Source organism: Paramisgurnus dabryanus, chromosome 19 (assembly GCF_030506205.2).
Source record: "Paramisgurnus dabryanus chromosome 19, PD_genome_1.1, whole genome shotgun sequence".
Lineage (NCBI taxonomy): Eukaryota > Metazoa > Chordata > Actinopteri > Cypriniformes > Cobitidae > Paramisgurnus > Paramisgurnus dabryanus.
Genome location: NC_133355.1, coordinates 25,197,681 through 25,224,056, shown reverse-complemented (window position 1 = coordinate 25,224,056; position 26,376 = coordinate 25,197,681). Strand labels below are relative to the sequence as shown.

At 38.1% G+C, this 26,376-nt stretch overlaps 1 protein-coding gene across 1 annotated transcript; it reads right to left on the bottom strand.

Annotated features, from left to right (window-relative positions):
- Window positions 1-1,304: 1,304 nt before the first annotated feature.
- Window positions 1,305-26,079, bottom strand: nsun2 (NOP2/Sun RNA methyltransferase 2). The gene is made up of 19 exons (XM_065293849.2): window positions 25,863-26,079; window positions 25,529-25,686; window positions 25,055-25,159; window positions 24,848-24,953; window positions 24,670-24,741; window positions 24,138-24,222; window positions 23,858-24,050; window positions 19,470-19,544; window positions 19,189-19,319; window positions 18,990-19,063; window positions 17,836-17,966; window positions 15,084-15,180; window positions 13,534-13,739; window positions 13,230-13,322; window positions 12,691-12,826; window positions 8,845-8,925; window positions 7,898-8,036; window positions 7,650-7,689; window positions 1,305-2,041 (listed from the first exon to the last, which is right to left on the bottom strand). Exons 1-19 carry the CDS (start codon window positions 25,941-25,943, stop codon window positions 1,723-1,725), a joined length of 2,322 nt encoding a protein of 773 aa, XP_065149921.1. The 5' UTR covers window positions 25,944-26,079; the 3' UTR covers window positions 1,305-1,722.
- Window positions 26,080-26,376: the final 297 nt, after the last annotated feature.

Below are 26,376 nucleotides of genomic sequence, written 5' to 3'. Positions count from 1 at the left end.
GTGGGGGAAATAGAAAGTGATGAGGAGCAGGTGGGCTGCGTGTCCAGGGTATGACGTCAAAAGCCCGGAATACACTACAGGATTTTTACCATCCTATAAGACCTTATAACACTGTGCGCCATGGATCATTTAAACTTGGGTAAAACATACATATAGAGTGTATGATAAGAAATCTATTAAATCATAAGCTGTGATGGCTGCCACACACGTTAGCGCAACGTCATCAGCATGCGCTACTGCTAAACAAATACCGGTACGAAAGTCGTAGCAGCAAACACACGTGCGTTGATCATGCTAAATTTCTGACAGTACCAGAAAACTTTCATAGGCTATATTTGGTCACAAGACCAGAAAAACACCTGTCTTTCAACCTCTCTCACTGTACTACATGGGACCACCAATTAAGAGCCACGACCACAGAAATCGCACAATGTAAATTTACCTTAATCCGGCTAAAATTCTAATCGAAGTAAACAAATCAAATTGAGTTCTTATATTCTCTTTAAAAAAAAAGTAAAAAAGCCTTTATTTCTATGGCTTAGTCATTATAAACCTATAAAAACTCAGACGCGTTTCGCCATGCAAGCCATTGTCATTTAACCAGGTTTATTTAACCTGATTAGATAAAGCTGATTTAAATTAATTTAATTAATCAAATTAAATATTAAAATTATAATGTCTTATTTACATCAAACATAATCATTTTGATTTGGTATAAAGGTTTTTTTTAATAATTTCGACATCAAGGGTGCCCCCTAGTGGTGTGGAGGCCTTATGCAAATTGCATAATTTGCGTATAGGAAAGACCGGCACTGCAAGTGTGGAGAAAGAGGACCGTTCTGATGTTGTTGTAGTATGTTGAATGATACGAATTAATATCTTTGTGTCAGTTTGTTGTTTAAAATGGTCAGCAAGTGTGCGTTTCATATTTGTAACGCGTGACCTCAACATGATTGCAATATGCAAGGTCGAGCTGGCGCTTCACACGGCTAGTGCAAGACGAGTTTTGGGATTGTTTAGAGCCCTTTGAAGCTGCACTGAAACGTTTTTAAACTGCATTGAAACTGTAAACTGTTGAGGTCCAATAAAGTCTATTAAAATTTAGAAAAATCCTTGAATGAATTCCTTAAAAAAAAAAAAAACAACAACACGTAATTGCTTCTCGACTGAACAAAGAAAGAAAGACCAACATCTTGGATGACATTGGGGTGAGTAAATTTTTTTATGATAAAATTTTCAACTACAGGGGGACTTTAAGTTAACCCAAAATGTAGAATGTGCGTGGCATAGAGAGCACTAACAAATTATTAAGATGCTGTTTATTTCAAGTTCATGTACAATGTAATGCTGAACAAAGTACATTACAATGTGTACAAGGGTCTGAGCAAATGAAATGCATTGGTGGAAAGCCCTTATTGTACACATGGCTTACTGCTGAAAGATGTTAACAAATAAGAGGAACATTTTAAATAGGCTTCCTTTGAGTTACCACAGATTTTTACTATGAACAGATAATACAAATAATAAAAACAACATATGCTTTAATTATAAAAAACTGAAAATGACAAAAAAATAAAAATCAAAAATTTTTATTCCATCTCTCACAGTTCGTCAAATCTTAACCATCCAGATACTCCAAGGACACTTTGTTGTTTGGAAAAGCATTTCAGGAGCCTGATTTCCTTTTTATCATGTGTATCCACTGAGGTTAAAACATCTAACTCACACAGTCCCATCTAAAGTGCTTTCAGCAGGTTCAGGTTCAGTCCTGTTAGTGTCAGACTCTGAGGAGTTTTCCTTAGTCTCTGCGTTATCTTGCTCTATAAGGTCTCCCTCTTGGCTTTGAGCCTCAGAATCCTCAACGTTCCCTTCCTGAGTTTCCGTGGAACCGTCGTTCCTCTTTCCCTGTTTGTCACGGAAGACCTCCAAGCCGACCAAGCGAAGGTAATGAAACCGTTCGTTACGTGGAACGAAAGCCCTTATGGAAGTTTTTCCCCTCCAGCCACACAAATCTATTTGGCACTGAGGAGCATCAGGATCCCTGGAGAGATGGACAGAGGGCAATAGAAAAATAACTTAAATATGTCAAATAAATCTTTGGTGTCCTCAGAGTACATATATGAAGTTTTAGCTCATAATAGCATATAGGCAATTTATTATAACATGTTAAAATTGTCACTTTGTAGATGCGAGCAAAAATGAGCCGTTTTGGGTGTGTCCTTTAAAATGCTAATGAGTTGATCTCTGCACTAAATGGCAGTGCTGTGGTTGGATAGTGCAGATTAAGGGGTGGTATTATCCCCTTCTGACATCACATGCGGAACAAAATCTGAATTACCTATTTTTTACATGCTTGCATAGAATGGTTTACCAAGTTACTGGGTTGAACTTATTCAAATTTTTTAGGTTGATAAAAGCACTGGGCACCAAATTATAGCACTTAAACATGAAAATATGTCCCCTTTAATGATAAGAGGAAAATAGATTAAAGAATGAGAGATAGAGAAAGAAAGAGAACTGTTCCACTTTAAGAACGACTAAGACGGATGGAAAGCGAGAGTGAAAGATGATCAGATGCCGATGATCAGTCCCGTCATGTTTTCGTGAGCATCCAGCAACACGCTGCCAACAGTGAAGAATGACACCACACGCTGCTAATCACTGTGAGATCAGAGATCCTGTAACGTCCTGTCATTCAGTGTCATCAAACCATTAACAACTATGCATGCGTCAACGTGTGTAACTGTGCTTTATGAAGACAGATTTAGATAAAGAGGGGGTTTCGTGACCCATTAAAAGATGGATTTTGCGAAAACACTTCCTCTTATTCAAAGTTAAGAAGAGACAACGACTGTATAAGCTCATAAAATCACAGACTGAAAATGTAGCTTTCAGTACATCAAACTTTTCAGGCATCCTGACCAGGCCTAAATATTGCAACAACCAGGGTATGACTTGTTGGGAGGATGGGGTAGACTATCTTTATATCCCTGCCTCTTGATTAATTATTGTTTCTATCCCCCCATAATTAAAGCAACACCAAAGAGTTTTTTTTACCTTAAAATAACGCTTCCAAAACAGTTTCAGTCGTTCATCCACCCTAAACAGGGTGAACAGCACTTTCACATTCGCTTTGCAGCCCTCTATCGGCCAAAACCGCACTAAAGAAGTTTCCAACCGTCGGGTAGTGGTCCTGTAGTCCGAGTGAATACTACAAAAACTTGCTTTACGGCAGACCTACAATCCAATCAGAGCCAGCTATGCCTCAGTATTTATGACAGTGGGTAATGGACAATTACGCTTCTAACCTGTAGGGGGAGCAAAGAGCCAAAACTCTTTGGTGTTGCTTTAATAGTCATCAAACGGCTATATAAATGGCCTAAAATAAAGTTAATATTTTATTGCCATGCAATAGTGCAAACAACAGTAAAATCAGGAATGTTGTATAACTGTCTGTGCTTCCGCTCCTGTGACAATAGGTGACCGCGCATCTAGGCTATGTGATAATCCTTTTTTAATCCATGCCCAGATTTTTCCAAATGTCGCCAAGCACCAATAGTCTATTTCAGCGCAAAAACAGCCAAATAGTAAATGAAAAGAAGCATATAATTGTATTTTTCAGGACCGTAACAAAACAAATCCAAGAAATATTACCATTGAAGATAAGAGCAGAAATACAGTTTTTAGAATAAAGGGGAACTCACCGGATGACACAGAAAAGGCAAAAGTCCGTCATCAAACAGACTATTTTCTTTGCCTGACATCTAGTCCAAGTACCTTATTTTCCGGACTATAAGTCGCATCAGTCAAAAAATGTGTCAGAGAGGAAAAAACATATATAAGTCGCACTGGACTATAAGTCGCATTTATTTAAAAAATTATTATTCTTTTTGGGGGTATTTTGTTTGCCAAGTCTTTCTCCGTTGTCTTTAATGTTTCAGTTAACATTTTTTTTCAGGGGTAGGCTACAGGAGCAACATATAGCACCCTCTTGTGGCTGTAGACAGTAATGTTTTCTTTTGGTTCATGTTAGTCAGTATGAATTCATTTTGACGTACAAGTCGCACCTGACTATAAGTCGCAAGATCAGACAAACTATGAAAAAAGTGTGACTTATAGTCCGGAAAATACGGTATTCATATATAGCCTGTTTATTTTTATATTGAGAGTATGTTGTGCATTGCTTTTTTCCATTTAATATTAAAATTATAAACAAGTGTTGTCTGGCGCAAACCATAAAGGTAAAATGCAGTATGGTTCAAGTTCTGTAATTGTTTTATTAAGTTTTTGTAACAAAGACCTCAAGAGCTCTTTAGCCTCCTTGTCATGCTGCGTTCACACCAGCCACGGTAGAGGCATCAAGCGCGAGTGATTTCAATGTTAAGTCAATGTGAAGATGCGTTGACACGCGTCTGGAGGTCTCGCGGTGCGAATGAGGAGGTTAGTACGACGCTGTAGACGCGATTCCGCCTCATTCGTGGGTCTAGTTCGTGCGAATGGTGCAAATTAAGCGTTGCCGTGGCAAACGCGAGAGTTGAAAAATTTGAACTTTGGCAGAAAAACGTGCCGCGTTAACCAATCAAGAGCTTGCTGTAGTAGGGACCGGATTGCAGAAAGCGAGCGGAGTCGCAAAAGCCGCTCCCATGACACAAATTTCTGCGTGAATGTCTCGATGACTAGAATTTCACGTGTGAATGAAGCGAGTAAACTCAAACAGTTCAAGTGGCAAACTAGGCGCGGTACACACGAATTTGACGCCTCAAACGCAGCTGGTGTGAACCCACGGTTAGAGGCTAGCATGCGACTTTCATGCCAGAACAAGAGGGTGCGTTTCCCAAAAGCATAGTTAGCCAACTACTGTCGTAAGTTTCGTTGTTATTGACAAAGTTCAATGATTTGGTGTTTGCCAAAACCATAACTAAACTAACTGAATCGCAAACTTGTATGGTACGAACGACAGCTCTTCACCTGTGGTTAGAAGCATAGTTTCTTGTTGTTATTGTACATGTAGACTTATGTTGATCATGCTTTTGAACAAAATAAACAAAAAACATGTAGTGCATTTTATATCCATCATTCTAAATAGATACAGATTTTATTTTTCGTCTTCAAGTTTGTAAACAGAATTAAAGCACTGTATTTAAAAACTGCGCATGTGCAAAACCAGTCTTCTGATGCAATGTACGTTATTTACAGCAATAATCTGACATTAAATCAATTTGAACAGATTAATTAGTACTCCTCCTTTCACGTGACATCATTAACCATGTGGTTGAACCTATGAATCGTACTATGGTGGTTAAGCAGCGAGTTATGTCGTTGTTCGGGAAATGCACCCCAAAGTATACCCCGAATAATCAATATAAGCCAGTGGTTCATAATTTATTATCATAAATAAAAATTTGAAAAACTCCCCCCCCCCTCGCACCAACATTGGTTCAACAAATGTAATGAGTATTGGTCATCAATTACCAACAAAACAAATACGGAGGAAGGGCTAGGTCATTTTTGGTACTGCCTAGGATGGGAAAACTAACTAATAATAATTCCAGCTGGGTTTTCTGCTTGCAGTTCCCATGATTTGCTACAATCAGAGGTTTTTGGTGCAGACTGAAAACATGAAAGACCAACAAGCCTTTTTGTTGTAGTGTGCGCTCGCCCTAAAGATCAATGAAAGACAAAGAATCTACCTAAGAGTGCACATCTGGTACAACCACAAATCCTATTGAGGTTTAACGGTTAAAATGATGGGTGTGTGACGGAGAAGAGAGCCCACTTTACATCTACACCGACTAGTTTTATACACTGTAAGGGTAGCAGTAAAAAATCTGGCTAGCCAAACAATGGGCTTTCTGCTGAGAGCGACAATGAAGAGCTATTTATCTGTAAAGAGGAAGCTGGGTGCATCAGTTCGAGCCCTTTAATTATGAGACAAGGGGCGTAATGGATACAAAGCGCTCAATCTTCATTCATTTGTCTCCTGACTGGCAGGAGGGCCATCACAGAGCCCTTATATGTCGACGTACAACACACTGCCACAGCTGCTGGATACAGGACACGTATAAGATTTCATTCGATCAAACATTATAAACTCTTTCACCTAGAAAAAAAAGTTTAAAGGGCACATATTGTGCAAAATCCACTTTTACAATGTGTTTGGACATAAATGTGTGTTGGCAACAACCCTACAATGAAAAAAAAATCCACCCATTAAATGTCTTAATTCCTCATTAAACCAAAGCAGCCTCATTAGACTCTTGTTAATGTTCATTGATAAAGCCCCGCCCACAGCTTCTGACTGACAGTCCTGCACTACCACAGTTTCCGTCGTCTGCGAGTTGTACACTGTCTGTCATATCTCAATAGTGAGATACTATTGTCTCAGACTGTATTCACAGGAATCACATCTATTTTTAACCGAAAGGAGAGCAGTCGCTTACTTGCATGTAAAGGTACAGACAGGAAAACAGCTTAGGATCCAACCCCAATTAGGGGCATTTTGGACATGCTATAATAAATGATCTGTAGGGTATTTCAAACAACATACATTTTTCTGGACACACCCAAGACTTATATTACATGGGCACAATAGGTGGCCTTTGAGGTTTGAGAGTAACCTTATGCTGCATGTTCCTTGGGCCTAAACTATAAGGCTTTGATGCATTGCAGGAAGCTCACCAAATGAAATGTGACCAAATATGTGACATAAACCAGGATAAACTCTCAATCTACTTATGAGATTAGGAGCATCAAAGTTTGATCTTTAACACATGACCTTACTCCGTCAATGTTAAAGATATCAAGGTTATATTTTCATACAAATGTTCTTTCAGGGTTCCCACACCTTAGTTAACTTTAAATTCAAGGACCTTTCAAGGACTTTCCAGGTTCAATACCCTCAAATTTAAGGACTAAATGTGGGTACACATTTCAAGTGAGAGCAAGGTTACATTGTGTTACCTTTTAAGATACATTGTTACAGTTCACTTTCAAGGGAACTTGCGCTGCGTCACTGCGGTGACACTTTGAGGACACCTCCAGGTGTAAGTACATCTGAATGTGTATATCAAATTCAACCAATGGTGAGGCTTAACTACAAAGACAGGGTGATGCAGGAGCCAGGAAGTATATCGCTATCTGAAATATTGCCAAAGACGGTGTTACAGGGACGCAGGAAGTATGGCAAGGGAGACGCAGCGTCTCATTCCCTTCTCAGGGAACAACAGTTACATACGTAACCAGATACGTTTTCATGTGTCAAACACAACTATGCAAAAAAGCATTTTGGTATGAATCAACATTCGCATACAGAAGATATAAGCATTTAAAGCGAACAGTTTAGCACGTGTGCTTAAAAACTCTAGAATTTTTATGATATTATCCTACACTACACAGGGAATAATATGGATTTTTTTTTTTCAGAAAACTTCTATCATAAAATAGATTCAAGCACTTTCAATGATCTTTACACTATGAAGAAATTTTTTTTTGCATTTCTCAAAGGCATAAATTGCCAACTTTGGACGTTGTTACCACTGAACTCCATTTGGAACGACAGAATTTGTGACCATAGTTGTTTTCGGGAAACGCACCCCTGGTCTGCACTGTTAGGTTTATGCATTAACAGGGATTAGTAAATGTGCACTTACTTTGGATCTGGCAGGTATCTTAAAACAATGCTGCCCATTTCTGGAGAAAGAGTGAACAACAGCATCATTAAATTAATGCTTTGAAATATATCAGCATGTGTGTCCAAAACGCTCTCAAACTTGCAAATGTTAGCCCTGCAAACACTGACCACAAGGGCAATGCCACTGACATTGTAAAGCCAGACATGATTTGCATCCATTTGCATAAGAAACATACACATAAGTGTCACTTTAAGGAAGACACTGACCAAGCTTCTTGGCCTGACTGTGCGCATCATCTCCCAGCTTGCTGAGAAAGGGGTTTTCCTGGGTGAGGAGAACCTTCACGTCCTCCACGCTGACATTGATGATTCTGGCTCTGATGTAGGGGCAAACTGTGTAAATACCCTGAAGAACGGAGAACATGCAATGAAATAACCTCTTGGGCACATACATACATACATTCTTCCTGTCCTGCTTCAATGCAGTCTTTGAAAAAAAAATTATCCAGTGAAAAAAATAAAAGTCCAAACAAACAAATTGTCATGACAGATCTTCCTGTGTATGTTTAAAAAAAAATCAATACTCTGTACACGCAAGGGAACTTTTATTACTATTTCAACAAAGGCAGGCAGAGAGGTTAATAATGCCATATAGAGATTCACTCATTTCCTTTTAGACTTCTGAACCCAGTTTTTGCAAGAAAAACAACCGAGACGACCTGGTATTGGCTACAGACTGTTTACTGAAGGACTGCTTCTTTTCTAAAGACTTTATGGATGACAAATAAATTGCACTTGTGAAAAACAACCATTATGTCATTATATTTAAATACGTTATATCTTTCTTTCAGCGACATAAACACGACTAGACAAAAGGGACGTTAGTGTGGGGTGAACACAGAAGCAAATAAAATACGATTCGTACAAAATTGGTAATTTTGCAGATTCTTACAAAGCAGCAATGTTTTCCAGTATGCATGCATTGTTTTGTTTACCTTAAATGTTGTCTTTCACAGCATTTGAGAAACTATATGCAATTATGGCATATAGATACAATATCGATTTTTTTTCAGATATTAATTCTAAAAAAATCCTTGAAATTTTTTTCCAGTTTAATGCATCAACTTGTACATCACCCATATTTAATTCATACCAAAATCAATTGCACCAAAACCCCCACAAAACTTACACTTGGTTACATTTAGGACACTCACCTCCTGAGCCAATCTAAATGCACATCCAAACTGTTCACCGTCCGTATTCCTGGACCACACCTTCACTCCTGTGTTTATTACCTGCAGCACAGACAGAAAATGAGCACTTGACCTTTTTTCATTTTCATTTTTGCTAGTTTGTGTGTTAAATCTAGGATTGAAAGTAATGATTTTTCCATAATCGTTTAATCTGCCGATTCTTTTTTCAATTAATTGACTAATCGAATGAAAACATAAGTATTTACTCAATTAGATGTTTTTACTTATATAACCTATCACCAAGTCACTGAATTAGAGTATTCACATGTAGAAGTATTTTTAAAAATGCGGTGCACGGGGCACAAACTAACGCTGGGTTAATTGTAACACGGACCGTTTACATTGTTGCACAGGGTTAAAGGATTCTTTTTTTCTGTATTGTTTTCATGCTGCCAAAAGACAGTCTCCTGCAAATTTATGGAAATGTATAATGCTTCTCCAGAGAGTTATTGATGAACGAGTTTGGGTGACATGCAAGTAAATTTTTTCATCATATGTTTTTTTAATCGGTTTTTGAGTTGGGTGCAAGATACCAAAACCAATGTTATTTCATCTTAATCAGTGTCTTGTTGACTAAAACATAGGATCTTAACAACTTTTTTAGTGGGCTTAAAAATATTTTTACAGAGTGGGGTTAATTGTAACACTGTGTGGTCATTTGTAGCAGAGATGTGTGTGTTGCTTGCGTAAAAATATAATTATAAAATGGCCCGTTCTGGTTCTTCATTCTGATTGGTTGAAACGCGTTCTAAGTAAGGGATAATGTAGAGGCAGCCGGTAGTTATCGGGAAATAAGCCCCGACAGTGTGATCAGGACCCGACGCGAAGCAGAGGGTCTTGTATCACACTGAAGGGGCTTATTTCCCGATAACTACCGGCTGACTCTACATTATCCCGCTTATTACACGGCTACTTGTCACATAAGAAAAAAAACTGGACATGAATATGAATTTGAAACATTTTATTGGCATATTTGTTTTAAATTAACATTTTTATCCTTCCGCGAAACTTTGCACAGATGCATAAAATGATCGTAATACCTTATTAAGATCCTCTGCTTCATACTTGTCTGTCTCCATTTTTTTCTCTTTTAGCCAGTCTTTGAGAAGTTTTAATGCCCATTCTGTATTTTTTTGTGTGTTGGCTTCGTAGCTGTCATGCTCTATTTTGTCAAGTTCAGTCTCAGTAAGCTCTCTGTGTCTTGTCGTGGTTGTCCAGTGTTTGTCACAAGATGGCGCCAAACAAACAGTAATCTTTATTGATCTTTATTGGCGCGGAGCGATCTTACTCATAAAAGTAGTACCGGCTATGCGTTATTATTTTGGAGCGGTTATTATTCGAAAAGAACGAACCTGCAAATGTCTCAACTGACCAATCAGAATCAAGCATTCCAGAGAGCCGTGTAATAAGCTGTGATAACCCCCGGTAACCCCCCGGTTCAGACGACATTACATAAGTATTACTGCGTCACTGTTGCGGCATACTGATTTATGAAAATGAGTCTTTAAAGGACAAGTTCGGCATTTTAGACTTAAAGCCCTGTTTTCAGATTGTTTATGGTCAAATAGAATGGTTTTGACTGAAATTTCGACATTTTCGGCTGCCCTGAGAATTTTCGCGTGTTTGTGTTTCAGCTCAGACCTCTATAATGGCTTTATAGGTGCACTGGAACAATCCTTCCTAAAATGCATTAAACTTTCGTTTACAAAGACGTGAAACTCACCGAGTGGTCAGGGGTGTTCACTGATATGCTCACACAAAAATCGCTGCAAAAGACGCATTCCAACAGCTGTTTTAGCATTCGTTGTTAACTTGTGGACCTATTTCCCCAAACGCCTCACACCCGTACATTCTTCCGCTTAGAGCTTGAATAATAAACACTCCAGCCCAGGTGGTGGCGCTAATCCGCCTTTGCCAATTGCAAGAATAGAAACAAAGTTCCCGGCGCGGAGTAATACCGTACCTCACAGGACGTCTAATACAGTCAATGGAGTTGGTAAAAACTACGATAAAACCTGTTGGAATGCGTCTTTTGCAGCGATTTTTGTGTGAGCATACCAGTAAACAACCCTGACCACTCGGTGAGTTTCACGTCTTTGTAAACGAAAGTTTAATGCATTTTAGGAAGGATTGTTCCAGTGCACCTATAGACCCATTGTAGAGGTCTGAGCTGAAACACAAACACGCGAAAATTCTCAGGGCAGCCGAAAATGTCGAAATTTCAGTCAAAACCATTCTATTTGACCATAAACAATCTGAAAACAGGGCTTTAAGTCTAAAATACCGAACTTGTCCTTTAATCATATTTAAAAATTTTCTACAATTGCACAATTAAAGGCGATATCCAGATAAATGTCAATAAATATTGTTGGGTCATCTCGTCAATAAAGAGAAAACGTTCTCTGAGGAGTTTCTACCTTAAATTGATAGGTCCGCTAATATCCACTAGATGGCGATCTTACACAACTTAAACACTGACGCATTCACTCAACACTGGAAACACTGTGTAGTACTGTTCATGGTTCTGAATCTGATCTCTTACAAAAGTTCTTCACAAAAATGCAATTATCTCTGCTTTTAGCTGAAAATTTGAGAGGTGATAAGAGAACAAATGTAGGTACGATGAAACTAGTTTTTTTTTTTTAAGCGGATGGTCTGTTCTTTCATTTGATATATTTCATGTTTATTTAAAAAAAGATCATTTTTCTGGAAGCCATTAAACTTAAAACTGGGTGGCAACTTAAAAAAAAAAAAAAATGCTGACGGAGAAAGAGTTAAAGTTAAGCATGCTTCTACGCATATTGATTATCATTGACTATCACTTCAACAGTTGCATGATATAAATGTTAATGTATATTTAAAACATTTTTTTTTTTATAAAAATAAACACCACAGTCTCTAATCGTAATGTCATTGTGTCTTTGCTGCGTCTGTGTTGGTTGAGAACTGCGCTCTGCTGCAGCCACACTAGCTTCTGAGGAATTACTTTGTTTGGCGGAAGAGTAATATTTGTACTAATATTATTACAACTTATTTGTGTTTTATTTTATAAAATCCTGCTAACGTTATGCATATGAAGTAACCGTTTTATAAAAGCAATAAGCCCCGCAAAGCAGCAGGGTTACACTGCATTTTATAACAGCCCTTAGCTTATTGCGTTATTTAATCAAACTAACATGGCTGTAGGAGGCGCAATGATATTACACAGCAGCCAAAAATAGTCCCCTTAGTAACTTTCAATATCAGAGGTCTATTTTTAGGCGCTGCAAATATCATTGCACCTCATGCAGCCATGTTACGGCAGCAAAGTCCTTGATTATTACGCCAGGATGAGAGTATAGTTCCTTGTCATATCGGCCTAGAAAATCACAACTTTTAATTTTCTGTCAGTCTTAGTACACAATGTAACTACAGAAGAGTTAAGTTTTAAATAGGAAAAATATCCAAACTCTTTGGTTATTTTTTAGCGTGATGCTAATGGTCTAATCAGATTCAATGGATTGTGAAAAAGCGCCTTATTCATTGATAACGAATTTTATAATTGATTGTTTTTGATTTTATCTATTAGTTGTTGCATCCCTAGTTAAATCTTATGCAAACAATTTTCACATTTAAGAGACAACAGATGTTTAAAGGGCACATATTATACAAAATACACTTTTACAAAGTAGTTGGACAAGCATACAATAAAAAACACCCTCTACTTTTCAAATCCCCATTTTATCAAACACGTTTTCCAAGACATTCGGATTTGATTCGTTTGTTAATGTGATGTCACATTAAAAAGCCCCGAACCCTCAGACTTGCCTTCATTTTCTCGCTGTTGTTGAGGAGAACGTTGCGCAGCTCTTTGGACACCATATACAGGTGTCTCTTCTTTCCTTCATGGCTCCGAGTCAGCACGTTCAGCTTGGGGAAATCGGGGGAAAGATCGTAGAAAGTCCTGAAATACACATAAACATCATAAAGTAAAATAAATGATGGTTAGATGAACAAAAAAATTAGCAAAAGCGCATATGCGCTAAACACGCGACGACATATGGTGCTGCGGCAGAGATGGCGTCTCCAACTGTCTAAATCAAAAATGGCATTTTGCCAGCACTGTGGCATCTGTGCCATAAATAAATAAGATTCATCACAGACAAAAGAAGGGACCACAAACGACCCAACAACCATGATAAAATAAACAGGTTGGATATATGCGGAGATAAATGCTCATATCACACACACACACACACACACGTACGGTTAAAACGAAGTGGGATCAGGCAAACGTAAAATAAAATTAAAACAAGATAGGAGTGTTTTTGTATTCAGTAGCAAGGTGTAAAAGGAGAAGCACTTACTGGATAGGAAGGAAAATGGGATCATCCTCTGTCATAAACACAAAAGGATCCTCTTTGAAGCCAAAGAGTTTCATCTTCTTTGGTGGTGGGGGGCTGGAACACAGTGAACACTTCATGTCAATGGGGAACACTGACAGCAGATGAATAGCAATATTAAACAGACCACCAGGGGGCAGTTTAAACAAATCGACACATGAAGGGTCTGCAATGTACTTTAACCGCACATCAGTCTTCAAAGGGGGTCCGGGGACCCCAGGGAGTTTTGTTATCGAATATCAATTTACACCCTACTAAATTCACTTACCCACAAACATTATCTTTCTTGGCCTCTGGATTTTCAGGGGTATCGGGGACAGGTGGCTCGCCCTCTGCAGGAGTCTCGCTTATTGCTTCTAGTGGGTCATCAGTGGGTGAGTCAGCAACAGGGGCGACCTCAGCAGGTGACTCCTCAATCTGAAGCTCCTCTGGGGGTGCCACTTCATTGGAAGAGTTTGCATCCTTATTACGAAGCTAAAAAGAGAGCGCAAGATATAATAATGGTATTGATGTACAAATGCTAGCCTTTGATTTCAAAGGCAATGACAAGCAGGTTAAACCCAAGGCTTGCTAAGTAAAAGGGGAAAAGAGGTGGGGTACAAACAATAGCGCCACCTTAATGTGCCCTGTTCACATTTCCTTGCAAATCCCGGTTTGGAAATTCAACCCAATTGCTGCCTAAAACGCTTACAGCTGCTTAAAGCATATTATTTACTTATGAGACTGTAATGCTTTTTCTTCCCATGCACAACAAAGAGGTTTAGTAGAAAAATAGCTTGGACAAAGAAAGAAAGAAAGTGAATGGAGATCCTCCCAAAGAAACAAACAAGGACCAAAAAAGCAGTCCATACAGCTTGTACACCACATACGAAATGAAATAATATGGAACACAACCATGACGAACAGCTTAATTTTTATTCCACATTTTTTATGAATATATATATTATATATATTTATATTATATTATATTATATTATATTATATTATATTATATTATATTATATTATATTATATTATATTATATATATATATATATATATATATATATATATATATATATATATATATATATATATATATATATATATATATATATATATTAATTAAAAATATACGTGTTACATCAATTGACACAAATCGGTTACACCACATTGACATTTTCGCAATTATCCCCCAAATATTCTTTCAAAATGAAATAAAACCAGAAACTTTAAACTTCCTCTAAAAAGAGAGGTCCTCAAAAAACAGAAAGTAATCTGAAATTTATTTCGAAACTTTAACCCTTTTATGCTGCGTTTACACCAGCCGCGGTAGAGGCGGCAAGCGCGGGTGATTTACATGTTAAGCCAATGCAAAGATGCGATTACACGCGGATTATTATCCTGCGGCGCGGTAGGCTTGAATTGAGCGTTGCCGCGGGAAACGCGCAAGTTGAAAGATCTGAACTTCGGCGGATTTCCACGCCGCGTTAACCAATCAGGACCTTGCTGTAGTATTGACGTGATTAGAAGAAGCGAGCAGAGGGGCGGAGTCTCCGCTGAGTCACAGAAGCCCCTCCTATGACACGGATTTCCACGTGAATTTCTCAAATGACTAGAATTTCACGCACGGCTTTCACACGCGGATATAGCGAGTGAACTCAAATGTTCAAGCGTCCAACTACGCACAAATAGCGCGTTTTTGCCGCCCCTACCGCGGCTGGTGTAAACGCAACATTACATTTAATTGAACCATACAGACACAAAATAATTAACGTCACGTCATTGACCCTTCAAAACCATGAATAGATGAATCTGAGCAAACTCGACTGTCTTGTACCTTTGGGTAACGGCGGTTCCAGGGCATGGGAGCCTTTTTCACCAGCACAGCTACAAAGAAACCCCCTGTGTTCTGGTGATGGGGCAAAATTCTCATACTAAAAACACAAAAACATATTAAATACATTACCAGAAAAATCAAGGCAACTGGTCTCGCAGACCCATTTACATGTATGCATTTGGTGGACGCTTTTGCCCAAAATAACTTTTACATTTTAATCAGTATGCGTGTTCCCTGGGTTCAAACCCATGATCTTTTGCGCTACTTACGCAATGCTTTACCACTGAGCTATACAGGAGACCCGGTGACTTTTACCGGAGCACTTTATAGCAATGATCCAACCCAAAAAATAAGGAGGAGGTGCCATAATACTCTCAGCTACAAAATGTGTGTCCCAAATATTAAGCACTTTTCTACACCATCTTAACACACATTGAAAACTCCAACAAGTGCAACTTAACTATCCAGATGATGCACATTATTCAATAAAAAAACTGTCACACTGCTAGGCTCATGTTGCAGAAGATAGGAGGTGCTATCAGTTCACCTGCAGATGTTTAAATTTATTTTCACTGACTCGCATTATGTTATGTTATGAATTTATTTGACATATTTGGACCTCGTCCTGGGAAACCGCTATACTTCCGGTTACTAAATGGGGTTTAGGGTATCGTTTGACATGATACTGCCATACCAAAACACATACGTTTAACAGTGCATCATGTAAGTGCATAGTGTATAGTATGTCATCTGACACAAAAATACAGTCTTCCCTATTTAACACATGTGATTCAAATCACCAGCCTATTTGCAGACACCAAAAAAAAAAACTGAACTGGGTGTGTCAGATAAGACATAAAATGTGCAATGCTATGGATTGCCAGGAATTGAGAACCACAGAACTATAATGGTGTACTGCCATCTGGTGGAGAGTTTTGAGTGCTAATCTTCACTTCTGGAGTGCCACCATGACCCTCTTTCAAGTGTAGATTACATTTATGCATTTGGTAGACACATACCTGAAACAACTTAAAGTGCATCTTTGTGACATTTTATTAGTATGTGTTTTCTAAAGTAAAGCATTTGAAGTACAGAAATCACAGCCTTGATAAGCTTGTTCAGGTTTGCTTCAAGTATGAAAGTCAAGTACGTTTGACACTAGGGGTGTCAACTATAATCGATTCGGCAATGCATCGCAATGCTGAATCGTGCATGCGCGCATCGATGCAGCAAATGCCATAATCGATTATGTCACTGTTTATTTTCTGGAGATGACCGTGATAGACGGGTAAATAAAAACACACCCTTTTCCATGGAAAGTGGACATATGGGCACATTTCGGATTCTATGAAGTTAATGGGGAACAAGACTTAATTACTCTATGTGTAAAATTCTCATCGCGGGCAGGGCTCGCAAAATCGCTAGCCCGACGTCTCGTTTCTATTGTGAATTCCTGTCGGGCTACCAAAATGTATCTCCACCCTGCCCGTCGGGCTATCTTGGGGAGGAAATAATATTTTAATGTTTTTGCTTTGTCTCAGATTTAGTTAGGTAATTATAGTGTATGTATTTCGGTGTCCTCTTGTCAGTCATTGTCCTCACGTACCAAGTGAAACTGTCAGGAAATGAAGTGAAAGCATAAATAAACTCATCCTCTAATGTGCATGTCTGATATGCGCGCGACCCTCTGCACGTGCTTCTAGGTTCTTCACGAACACCTGCTTGCGCGAACTCAAGTCATTTAATAAAATTCATTTTTACCTCATAGACTAACATTGTTTTATCGTATTTTTTTTCTTTCTTCAGTTAGTAACTTAAATATGTGAGAAGGAAAATATGTTTGAGTGATTTACGTCTAGGCTATTGAGAGTATGATGTTACAAGCTGATAGGTGACTAAACAGCAGTGGTAAGATATGTTTACCTAAAGTGAATAGAATGTGTGTTTGTCATTTCGTTTTACCTCAGAGTCTAACATTAGGGGAACATAAAGGGAATTATGTTTATTTCCTTTTAATAAATATCTGCTTTAAGTCTTCTATATTGTGTTAAAGTCAGTGGTTGTTTATATATTTGATAAAATACCATGTTATCTAAATACAATGTGTGATGTGTTGAGGTATTTTTTATAAAAAATAACCTGTATTATAATACATTCATATAATATTTCAGTAATATAACAATTAAATTATTCTAACGTTAGGGGAACGGTAAAATAACCTAAAAATAACATTAGGGGAATGTTTATTTTCTTAAAGAAAACATTCCTGGCTAACCAAAAACCTTGGAAAATAGGGGAACGTTTTGGGAACCAAATTGTTAGCTGGGATGGGCAGGAATATTTGGCTTACATGGAAATCCAGGATTTATCAATATTCTACATTAAACAGTGTATTTTTTATTCTGGGTACTAATATTCATTTCAGGCTACCAAAAATTAAAGAGTGTCTGCCCAAAGGGCTACCAGGGATTTTAAAATTTTGCGAGCCCTGGTCAGCTTTCGTTTTTGTTGAGAATAGTTGCACTTGAGTTTACTACTTGACTTATTAAAAATTAGCCGCGTTGTGTACAGTAGAATTCTGATGCATTGCAATGCATCGTAGAATCGAATTGAATCGTTACCTGGTGAATCGTAATTGAATTGAATTGTGAGGGCAGTGCCAATGCACACCCCTATTTGACACCTCTACTGTGTCATGATGAACAAAAGTTGAATTTTTTTGCTTTTATCGTTTAGTTCAAAAGAAACTTACCATCTTTCCAGCCTCATATTTGCCAACTTCTCCGAGTCGGTGGGGGGAAACATAGTGGGTCTGATCTGAGTGTGTCGATTTGTTGGGACCTCTGACCAGTCTGAGTACCACTGACTGTCTTTGGTCATTACCTGTGAAAGAGCAGACAACCAGACTATAACACCAGTCAATTTTAACAACACTACAAAAACATTAAAGGGACACTCCACTTTTTTGAAAATATGCTCATTTTCCAGCTCCTCTAGGGTTAAACATGATTCATACCAGTTTGAAATCCATTCAGCTGATCTCAGGTTCTGGCACTAGCACTTTTAGCATAGCTTAGCATAATCCATTAAATCTGATTAGACCATTAGCATCGCGTTAAAAAAATAACCAAAGTGTTTCGATATTTTTCCAATTTAAAACTTGACTCTTCTTTAGTTACATCGTGTACTAAGACCGACAGAAAATTAAAAGTTGATATTTTCTAGGCAGATACGGCTAGGAACTATACTCTCATTCTGGGGTAATAATCAAGGACTTTGCTGCTGTGACATGGCTGCAGCGGGCACCATGATATTACGCAGCAGCCAAAAATAGTCCCCTTGCTTACTTTCAATATCACTACGCCTGCTCCCGCCATGTTACAGCAGCAAAGTCCTTGATTTAAACGCCAGAATGAGACTATAGTTCCTAACCATATCTGCCTAGAAAATCTCAACGTTTAATTTTCTGTCGGTCTTAATATACAATGTAACTACAGAAGAGTCAAGTTTTAAATAGGAAAAATATCAAAACTCTTTGGTTATTATTTGAGCGCGATGCTAATGGTCTAATCAGATTCAATGGATTATGCGAAACTATGCTAAAAGTGCTAGCGCCAGAAGCTGAGATCAGCTGAATGGATTTCAAAACAGTATGAATCAAATGTTTAACTCTAGAGGAGCTGGAAAAATGGCATATTTTCAAAAAAAGTACCTTTAATACTCTACTTAACCAACTATGACAATGAGATGTCATTTATGTCTAATGTTACAAATACAACTCTTTTCATGGTCTCTTGTATTTGCAATGCAGAGATGTTGGACCATATGCACATGTCAAATGCTATTTTGAGGCTTCCTAAAAAACTGTGACTTATGGAATAAAAGGTTAATAGTTTCGTTTATTACTTTCCAAGAAGTAATTCCCGGCATATATTTGAGGCCTGGAAGATCTGAAGAGGCATCTGCCAACTCCAAAGCACCTGAGAGAGAGATAAATAAATAAATAAAGAGAGAGCAAGACATAAAAGAAAAGAAAGATGTGATTTTGTGAGATTAACAAAAAAAGTGCTGATATGGATGCATTTTTGGATTGGATTTGATTAACCTTCACTCTTCTCCAGCAGGGCGGCGATGACGGCTTCATCCTCCACTGGGTTTAGAGAGCAGGTGGAGTACACCATCCTGCCACCCACCGCCAGCTGTTCAACTCCACGCACTGCGATCCTTAACTGCAGTCTGTCAGATAATAAAAGACACATACAGACACTTCAATATATATTGCCAAATTAATCATGGTAAATAGTGTGTGAAAGATCATTCACACTGGAATTGAATCAAGCGCAATGCATTCTGGGATACAGCATACAGAAACTGTACTTTTCTTACCCATGCAGCTGCAGGCTGTTGCTGGTTGTCCATTTTTTCCACACATCAATGTTTTTCCTCATTGTCCCATCACCACTAGACATGTGAAGATATTAAATTATTCCAACTGTTTGTTTCACAGAATTTCAGATCAAACAATGGTTATTAGATTGTATTCCCTCCCCTAAAGACACAGACTTCTGTGTTAAATAGTATTTATTACACGGCTCTCTGGAATGCTTGATTCTGATTGGTCAGTTGAGACATTTGCAGGTTCGTTCTTTTCAAATAATAACCGATCCAAAGTAATAACGCATAGCCGGTACTACTTGTACGATTAAAATCGCTCCGCGCCAATAAAGATTACTGTTTGGCGCCATCTTGTGACAAACACTGGACAACCACAACATTTTGACATTAATTTTAACATGTACGGAAAAAACAAATCATTTAAACAGTGGATAGAAGAACGAACAACGACAAGACACAGAGAGCTTACTGAGACTGAACTTGACAAAATAGAGCATGACAGCTACGAAGCCAACACATAAAAAAATACAGAATGGGCATTAAAACTTCTCAAAGACTGGCTAAAAGAGAAAAAAATGGAGACAAGTATGAAGCAGAGGATCTTAATAAGGTATTACGATCATTTTATGCATCTGTGCAAAGTTTGCGGAAGGATTAAAATGTTAATTTAAAACAAATATGCCAATAAAATGTTTCAAATTCATATTCATGTCCAGTTTTTTTTCTTATGTGGCAAGTAGTCGTGTAAAAAGCGGGATAATGTAGAGGCAGCCGGTAGTTATCGGGAAATAAGCCCCGACAGTGTGATCAGGACCCGACGCGAAGCGTTACATTATCCCTTAACTTGTAATTCACCCGGCACAAACAAGAAACATTAAGACATGATGTTTAAGTCTCATTTTGACATTTCTTAAAATTGGGTCATTGCTGCAACAATCATTTTAAGCTGTATAACCTATAGAGTTTCATGTGGTAATGACATCATTTCCTTTTTGCCATTACATCAGTTTTCGGTTAACAAGGCAGCAAATTTTGCTTCAAATGACACTGCCCTTTAGGAACGAATCCTTTTAGTTAAAGAGCTCTGATCCTATGCGGGCAAGAAGTCAGGCGTAATTATATCTTCAAGTTGACCTAAAACCATCATCAATAAAGAGAAATGTTTAGACAGCAAAAACAGCCTGACCACATTGTATGTGCAAGATGTTTGCCCTTCCCGGCCCTTGTTGTGCTTGGCACTTGATTCTGCCCCAGGCCAAGTATAGACTTCAGCAAGTATAAGCTCGGTTACATGCTAAAAAGAGAATCTAATGCAGTCCAGACTTCACTCGAGCCTGTTAATGTGATCACTATATTCACTGTGGTCATAAATCACAACAGCACCATCTGTGTGCAAACAAGCATCTGCCTGCTTTATGTCTGTAAACACAGTGGGAGTCTAACCTGAAGGACCTTTTTAAAATCGGCAAAAAAATGCAGATACTGATTGTAACGAATAGCTATAACCAATATTTTTAACTTGCTGGTTTATATAAACTCATTTAAATAGGGCTTCGTTTCACTGGGAGTCTTAATGCACAGATACCATCTTTTGACCCGGCTGTTTACAACTAAAGCCACGACTCGTATCTGATATCCATGTTTACAGTCTTGCTGGAGTATATAGTTGCTATGAACGCCACGATTCTGGATCGACTTTAAGAGATACTCCAGCCAAATATCAAAATTACCCCATGATTTACTCACCCTCAAGCAACCAGAGATACACATGTTCGTCATCTTTCAGACAAACACATTTAGAGTTATTTTAGTAGATGTCCTTGCTTTTCCAAGCTTATAATAGGGGGAAAACAGGGATCAGGGAACAATTTCTGACTTTAAACCACAAAAAAGTGCATTCATCCTTCACAGAAGTAATCCACACGGCTCCAAGGGGTTAATAAAGATCTTCTGCAGGTAATTGATGGGATTTTTTAAGAAAAATATCCAGATTTCAAACTTTATAAACTATAATACCACGCTTCTCGAGATTCACGAGAGTCACTGTGCAACGAACCTATTAGGGATGCACCGAATATTCGGCCACCGAAAATTTTCGGCCGAAAATGGCCCAAAAGAGCATTTTCGGCTTTTGGCCAAAAGACTTTTATCACCGAAAAATACGGCGGAAATGTTGTGATGACGCAAACAGAAACTGCGACCGGCACGTGCTTGTCTGAAGCAACATGTATGCGGCGTGGATGTATTTAACCGCAAAAAGGCGCTAAAGTACGCACAGAGGCACATGCGGTTGTGTCCGGTCCAGACGTGATCATCACAGTGAGTACGCCCTTCAAAGATCAGAACTCTTGATGTGTAAACTTAAGAGAGAGTCGCGCAAATGTGTCTCATACTGTATAGTCCATTAACATACATGTGCCGAATAAAGCAATGAAAAACAACGTAACGTTTTTATGCTGCGCTGTTTGGGATTCGCCTTCGTTCTCTGTGTGCGCGCGCCCTCAATAGTGCACACACGAGTGAGACGCAAACAAGCGAACGTAAAATCTTTCTGTTATTGACAGGGCACATATAAACAAAATAATCTCCAAAGTATTCTTTTTCTAATAAAAACATTTGTTTATGTCTTAAGTGTATGTATAGATTACAGTCATAAACCAGTCTCTGCTTATTTAAAGAGACAGTAACCTCAATTAACCTACTTAAGTCTAACAAAGAGACAAATAGCTCTAAAAATAATAATATATTTAATTTATACAATAAAGACAGTGTTATGACTCATTTAATTCGATTTCTGTACCTAATGCTAATGTTAGCCCTTATTAATGTGCAGCTTTGTTCTTTTTTTTAAATGTTTGTAATTTATTTATTTGTTATTAGATTTTCCCCACCCCCTTTTTGCTGATCTGAAAAATAATCCGATCCGTGCCTCAAAAACTGTAATGTGATCTGAACCGTGAGTTTTGTGATCTGTCACACATCCCTAGTAAAGTTAGTACACAGTGATAGCCATAAATGCATTTGTACTAATAATTGGCATAATAATTTATTTCGGTGTTTCGGTTTTTCGGCCTTGGTTTCCTCAGTTTCGGTTTTTCATTTCGGTGCATCCCTAGAACCTATGACAATGAGCGCTCACTATACTAAAACTCCAAGGCCGCTTCACGTTACCGGAAATATATGGATATTTTTCTTACAAAATTGCATGGATTACCCGTAGAAGACCCAGGTCTCTAGACTAACTTTTTGCACTGGTTGCACTAATTTTTTTCTTAGGTGCACCAGCACAAAAGTTAGGTGCACCCTATTTTTGATTGCATTGCATTTAATGCCGCAGTTTTACAAGCGCCCACGGTGGTAAAATGTGCATAATATAAACTAACATGTATTTTATAACTTTCATGCTGTGATTCTTTTTTCCCTTATAGCCTATAGCTTTTATGTTTGTTCTAAAATCTACTTCCTAAAAATACTTTTATTACATTACCTTGTGCCCATCTTTCATTGTAGTTTTAATGTTGTGTGCAGGATTTGCCATTGATGGTAACACAAAATAAGTTATATATTTGTAAGTGAAAACATAACTCCCCAGTCATACGAGACGCATAGGTAACGGTAAAGGAAACAGAGACTGAAAACATGAAACCTGTATATTTAATGGAGGGTATGTTTGTTGGCTAATGATGAATTTCTACAAGACAATGCAGCGATTATGAAGCGGTGTTATTTCTTAGGTACATTTCTGATTAATGAGTACAGGGCACACAATGGATTTATTTAACTGATTTGGCAATAGAGAATTGAGTATTAGCGAGATATTAGTCGATATAGGGGTAATAGTTAAAGGTGTTTCAGTGTTTCATGTATTTAGGCTTCCTTCTCTTGCGCAAACTCGCGCTGTTTAGCACACCCATTTTGTCTCTCTCTTTTGCACACAGACTCAGCCCATTTCGTGCATTTTGTCTCATTCATGCATTTTGTCTCTCTCATGCGCACATACTAGGACTCTTTTGTGCATTTTGTCGCACTGGTGCAACCACATTTTTTTTTTAAGTCGCACCATTGAAAGAATTGGTCACACTCTCGAACCCTGAGACATTTATTAAACCCTCGGAGCCAAGTGGAGGATAGATGCATTTTTTGGGGGTTTATAGTCAAAAGTTGTGCCTTGCCATACTTTAGGCACATTTTTATTTATGAAACTCAAACAATAGTATGTTTGTAACAAGTATCCTTGTGTGTATGTACATAGTATTATCCGTACACATTTTCTGATGGCTCTGAATCAGCATTAATGTTGAATTATTGTTCCACGCAATAACTCGGGGGTCAGTCATGCAAATCGAAACAAAAAACTTCAACAATAACCCTCATCTTACCTGCAGGGTACATCACAGAGGATCCTGTCGTAAAACAGGACTTCCTTCTTCCCATCCCGATCAAACTGCAGACGTGGAATGTTGGAGGCATCGTGGTTAACCACCATAATGCACGGACTGTTCAATCGCTTTGCCTGGTGGACTAGCAGGTAACAACGCTTGTTATCCACATCATTGGCAATTACGAAACCCTCTGGAGACACAGAAGAGATGATCATGAATTTAAAAGGTAATTGCATGTGCATAAATAGCAACGCAGGGACCACAATAATGACTTTACCAGGAAAAGGCACGTCCATGTCAGAATGAAGCATCTCAATTAGTTGAGCCGTCTTTGATCCCGGAGCCGCACACATGTCAAGAATCTATTTATACAAGCCAGAGAGATGATCTGAAATCTCAAATTATCTCTCAAAGCAAAGAAAATATACATTCTACAGATGCACAGATAAAACATTTCTGTGCCGATGCCGCTATTCAATTACTGAAATGGCATCTACCGATAGTTTTGCTTTTTACTTCTTGTATCAATGTATTATGTCATGAAATCTGCCGTTTTCTTGTCATCGAGACCCAATTCAAAATAAATCACATAGTGCGAGTTCAAATGTGTTTTTAATCCTGTTTGGTGGCCATGAAATAATCTGTCATGATCATAAGCTGTTGTCCGATAGTGGGGGAAATGCTGATATTGATTATAGGCCGATATATCGGCGAATCCCTAATATATAATAAACTAATACATTGCTTACATAAAATGAGTTAAAAAATAGGTATCGAGCAAAAAGTTCATGATGCTGATGATCACGTACCTTATGATGAGGCTCAATTTTCAGAAGAAGAGGAGGTAGCATACTGACAGCTTCTTGTCTGCTAATATTTCCCTGATGGTGAAAGAACAAATTAAACCATTTGCCTTGGAAATACAAAGCACCCTCAGAACAAGAACGAGTTCGGTTTGTACGTTTTCAATACAGATGTTTTATTTACCGATTCAGTTTCGCTGACCAAGAACTGGTGGAACTTCTCCAATAGTGGAGACTTGCGCAGAATCTTTCTGCTCAAATTTGTGTGCCATGCCAATTCATCTGGATACCTATAAGAGTATGATATGACTCAATTTCAGGTGTAAATTCAACACTATGCACAGATCTACATGGACAAAAATAATTGCATAACAGTTTTCAGCCATCTTACCAACTTAGGGGCTGTGGGGCTTCGATCTTCTGGCCATCTACCTCCAAGTCCTGCACTTCTTTAAAGTATTTCTCCTTAAGAGTATGAAGGATTTCTTTGGCATGGCTGATTTCAGGGTTGAGAAAAAAAATAAACATTTTAATATTATAAGATCTGTACAACCTATAATAATAGTAAACAATATTTGCTTGGCCAATAGCCACTGCTGATATGCAAGCATTGTGGTGGATAGAGAGTTGACAGAAATTTACTTACAATGGAAAATGGCAACCATACAACAGCTGCCCTATGAACTCCCATAGTTGTGCTTGACCATCAACAAAATTTCTTATTTGCTATATTGACCATCTACATGACTTATTCACAAATACCACAGCATAAAAATGATTGATAATAATGACATTCATTTATTCACTTCAACACCTGTTTGTCATTGAATGTGAAAATGTGGATGTTCACAAAACATCATGTAACCTCTTGTATCCTGTGATGCGTATGGTGGCTGGCAGTGGCTCTCTCATGGCCTCCATGAACTCCTCAAACTCTCCTTCAGGCACGATCTTTAGCTCTTGGTAGTAATGCTCAAAAAGTTTGTTCTCCTTGATGATCTCAGAGTATCCTGCTCCCCAACCCTGCCAACATAATTACACGTGTGAGTATAACTTGCATCACTACGCATGTCATTTATCATGTGATTGCACCTTGACAGGTGCTTGACAGTTATTGTGTCATATTTTGACATATGATGAATATGTTTAACATATAAACCTGTGTGTTCAGAAGTGCAAAGACTAGATGGCAAACTCACAGCGTCATCTCGATTTCTCTTTTCAGGTCTTCCGTCTCTGTTCTGCTGAGGTCTTTGCCGGTTTCTGTTTTTTCTTCCCATGTTTGACAAGCATATAACTCTGGATATAAACCTGCAATGCGTCTTGACAAACTGTATCAGAAACTGCAACTCTTCTGCTGCTTTTTCTGAACTCACGTGTTCCTGACGCAATCTAAACAAGCGCACGCTTCACATGAAAGACCCTTTGGTGTCCACTGTATTGCCTGATTTAAAGTAATTATTCGTTTTCAATTTAATTTTTACTTATATTACATACTATTCCTTAGGTATAGTATTTCATAGTGAGTAACCTAAACGTTTTCACACGAATGTAAAAATGTGTCCATTCAATATTACATTCCCATAGTTACATTTAGTTATATATATATTTTTTAAATATAAATGTATTTATGTATTTAAAATTAAGATGTAAATTGTTTTCTGTTGCAACCAGAAGATAACACAAAGTACAAATATATAAATATGTAATGCA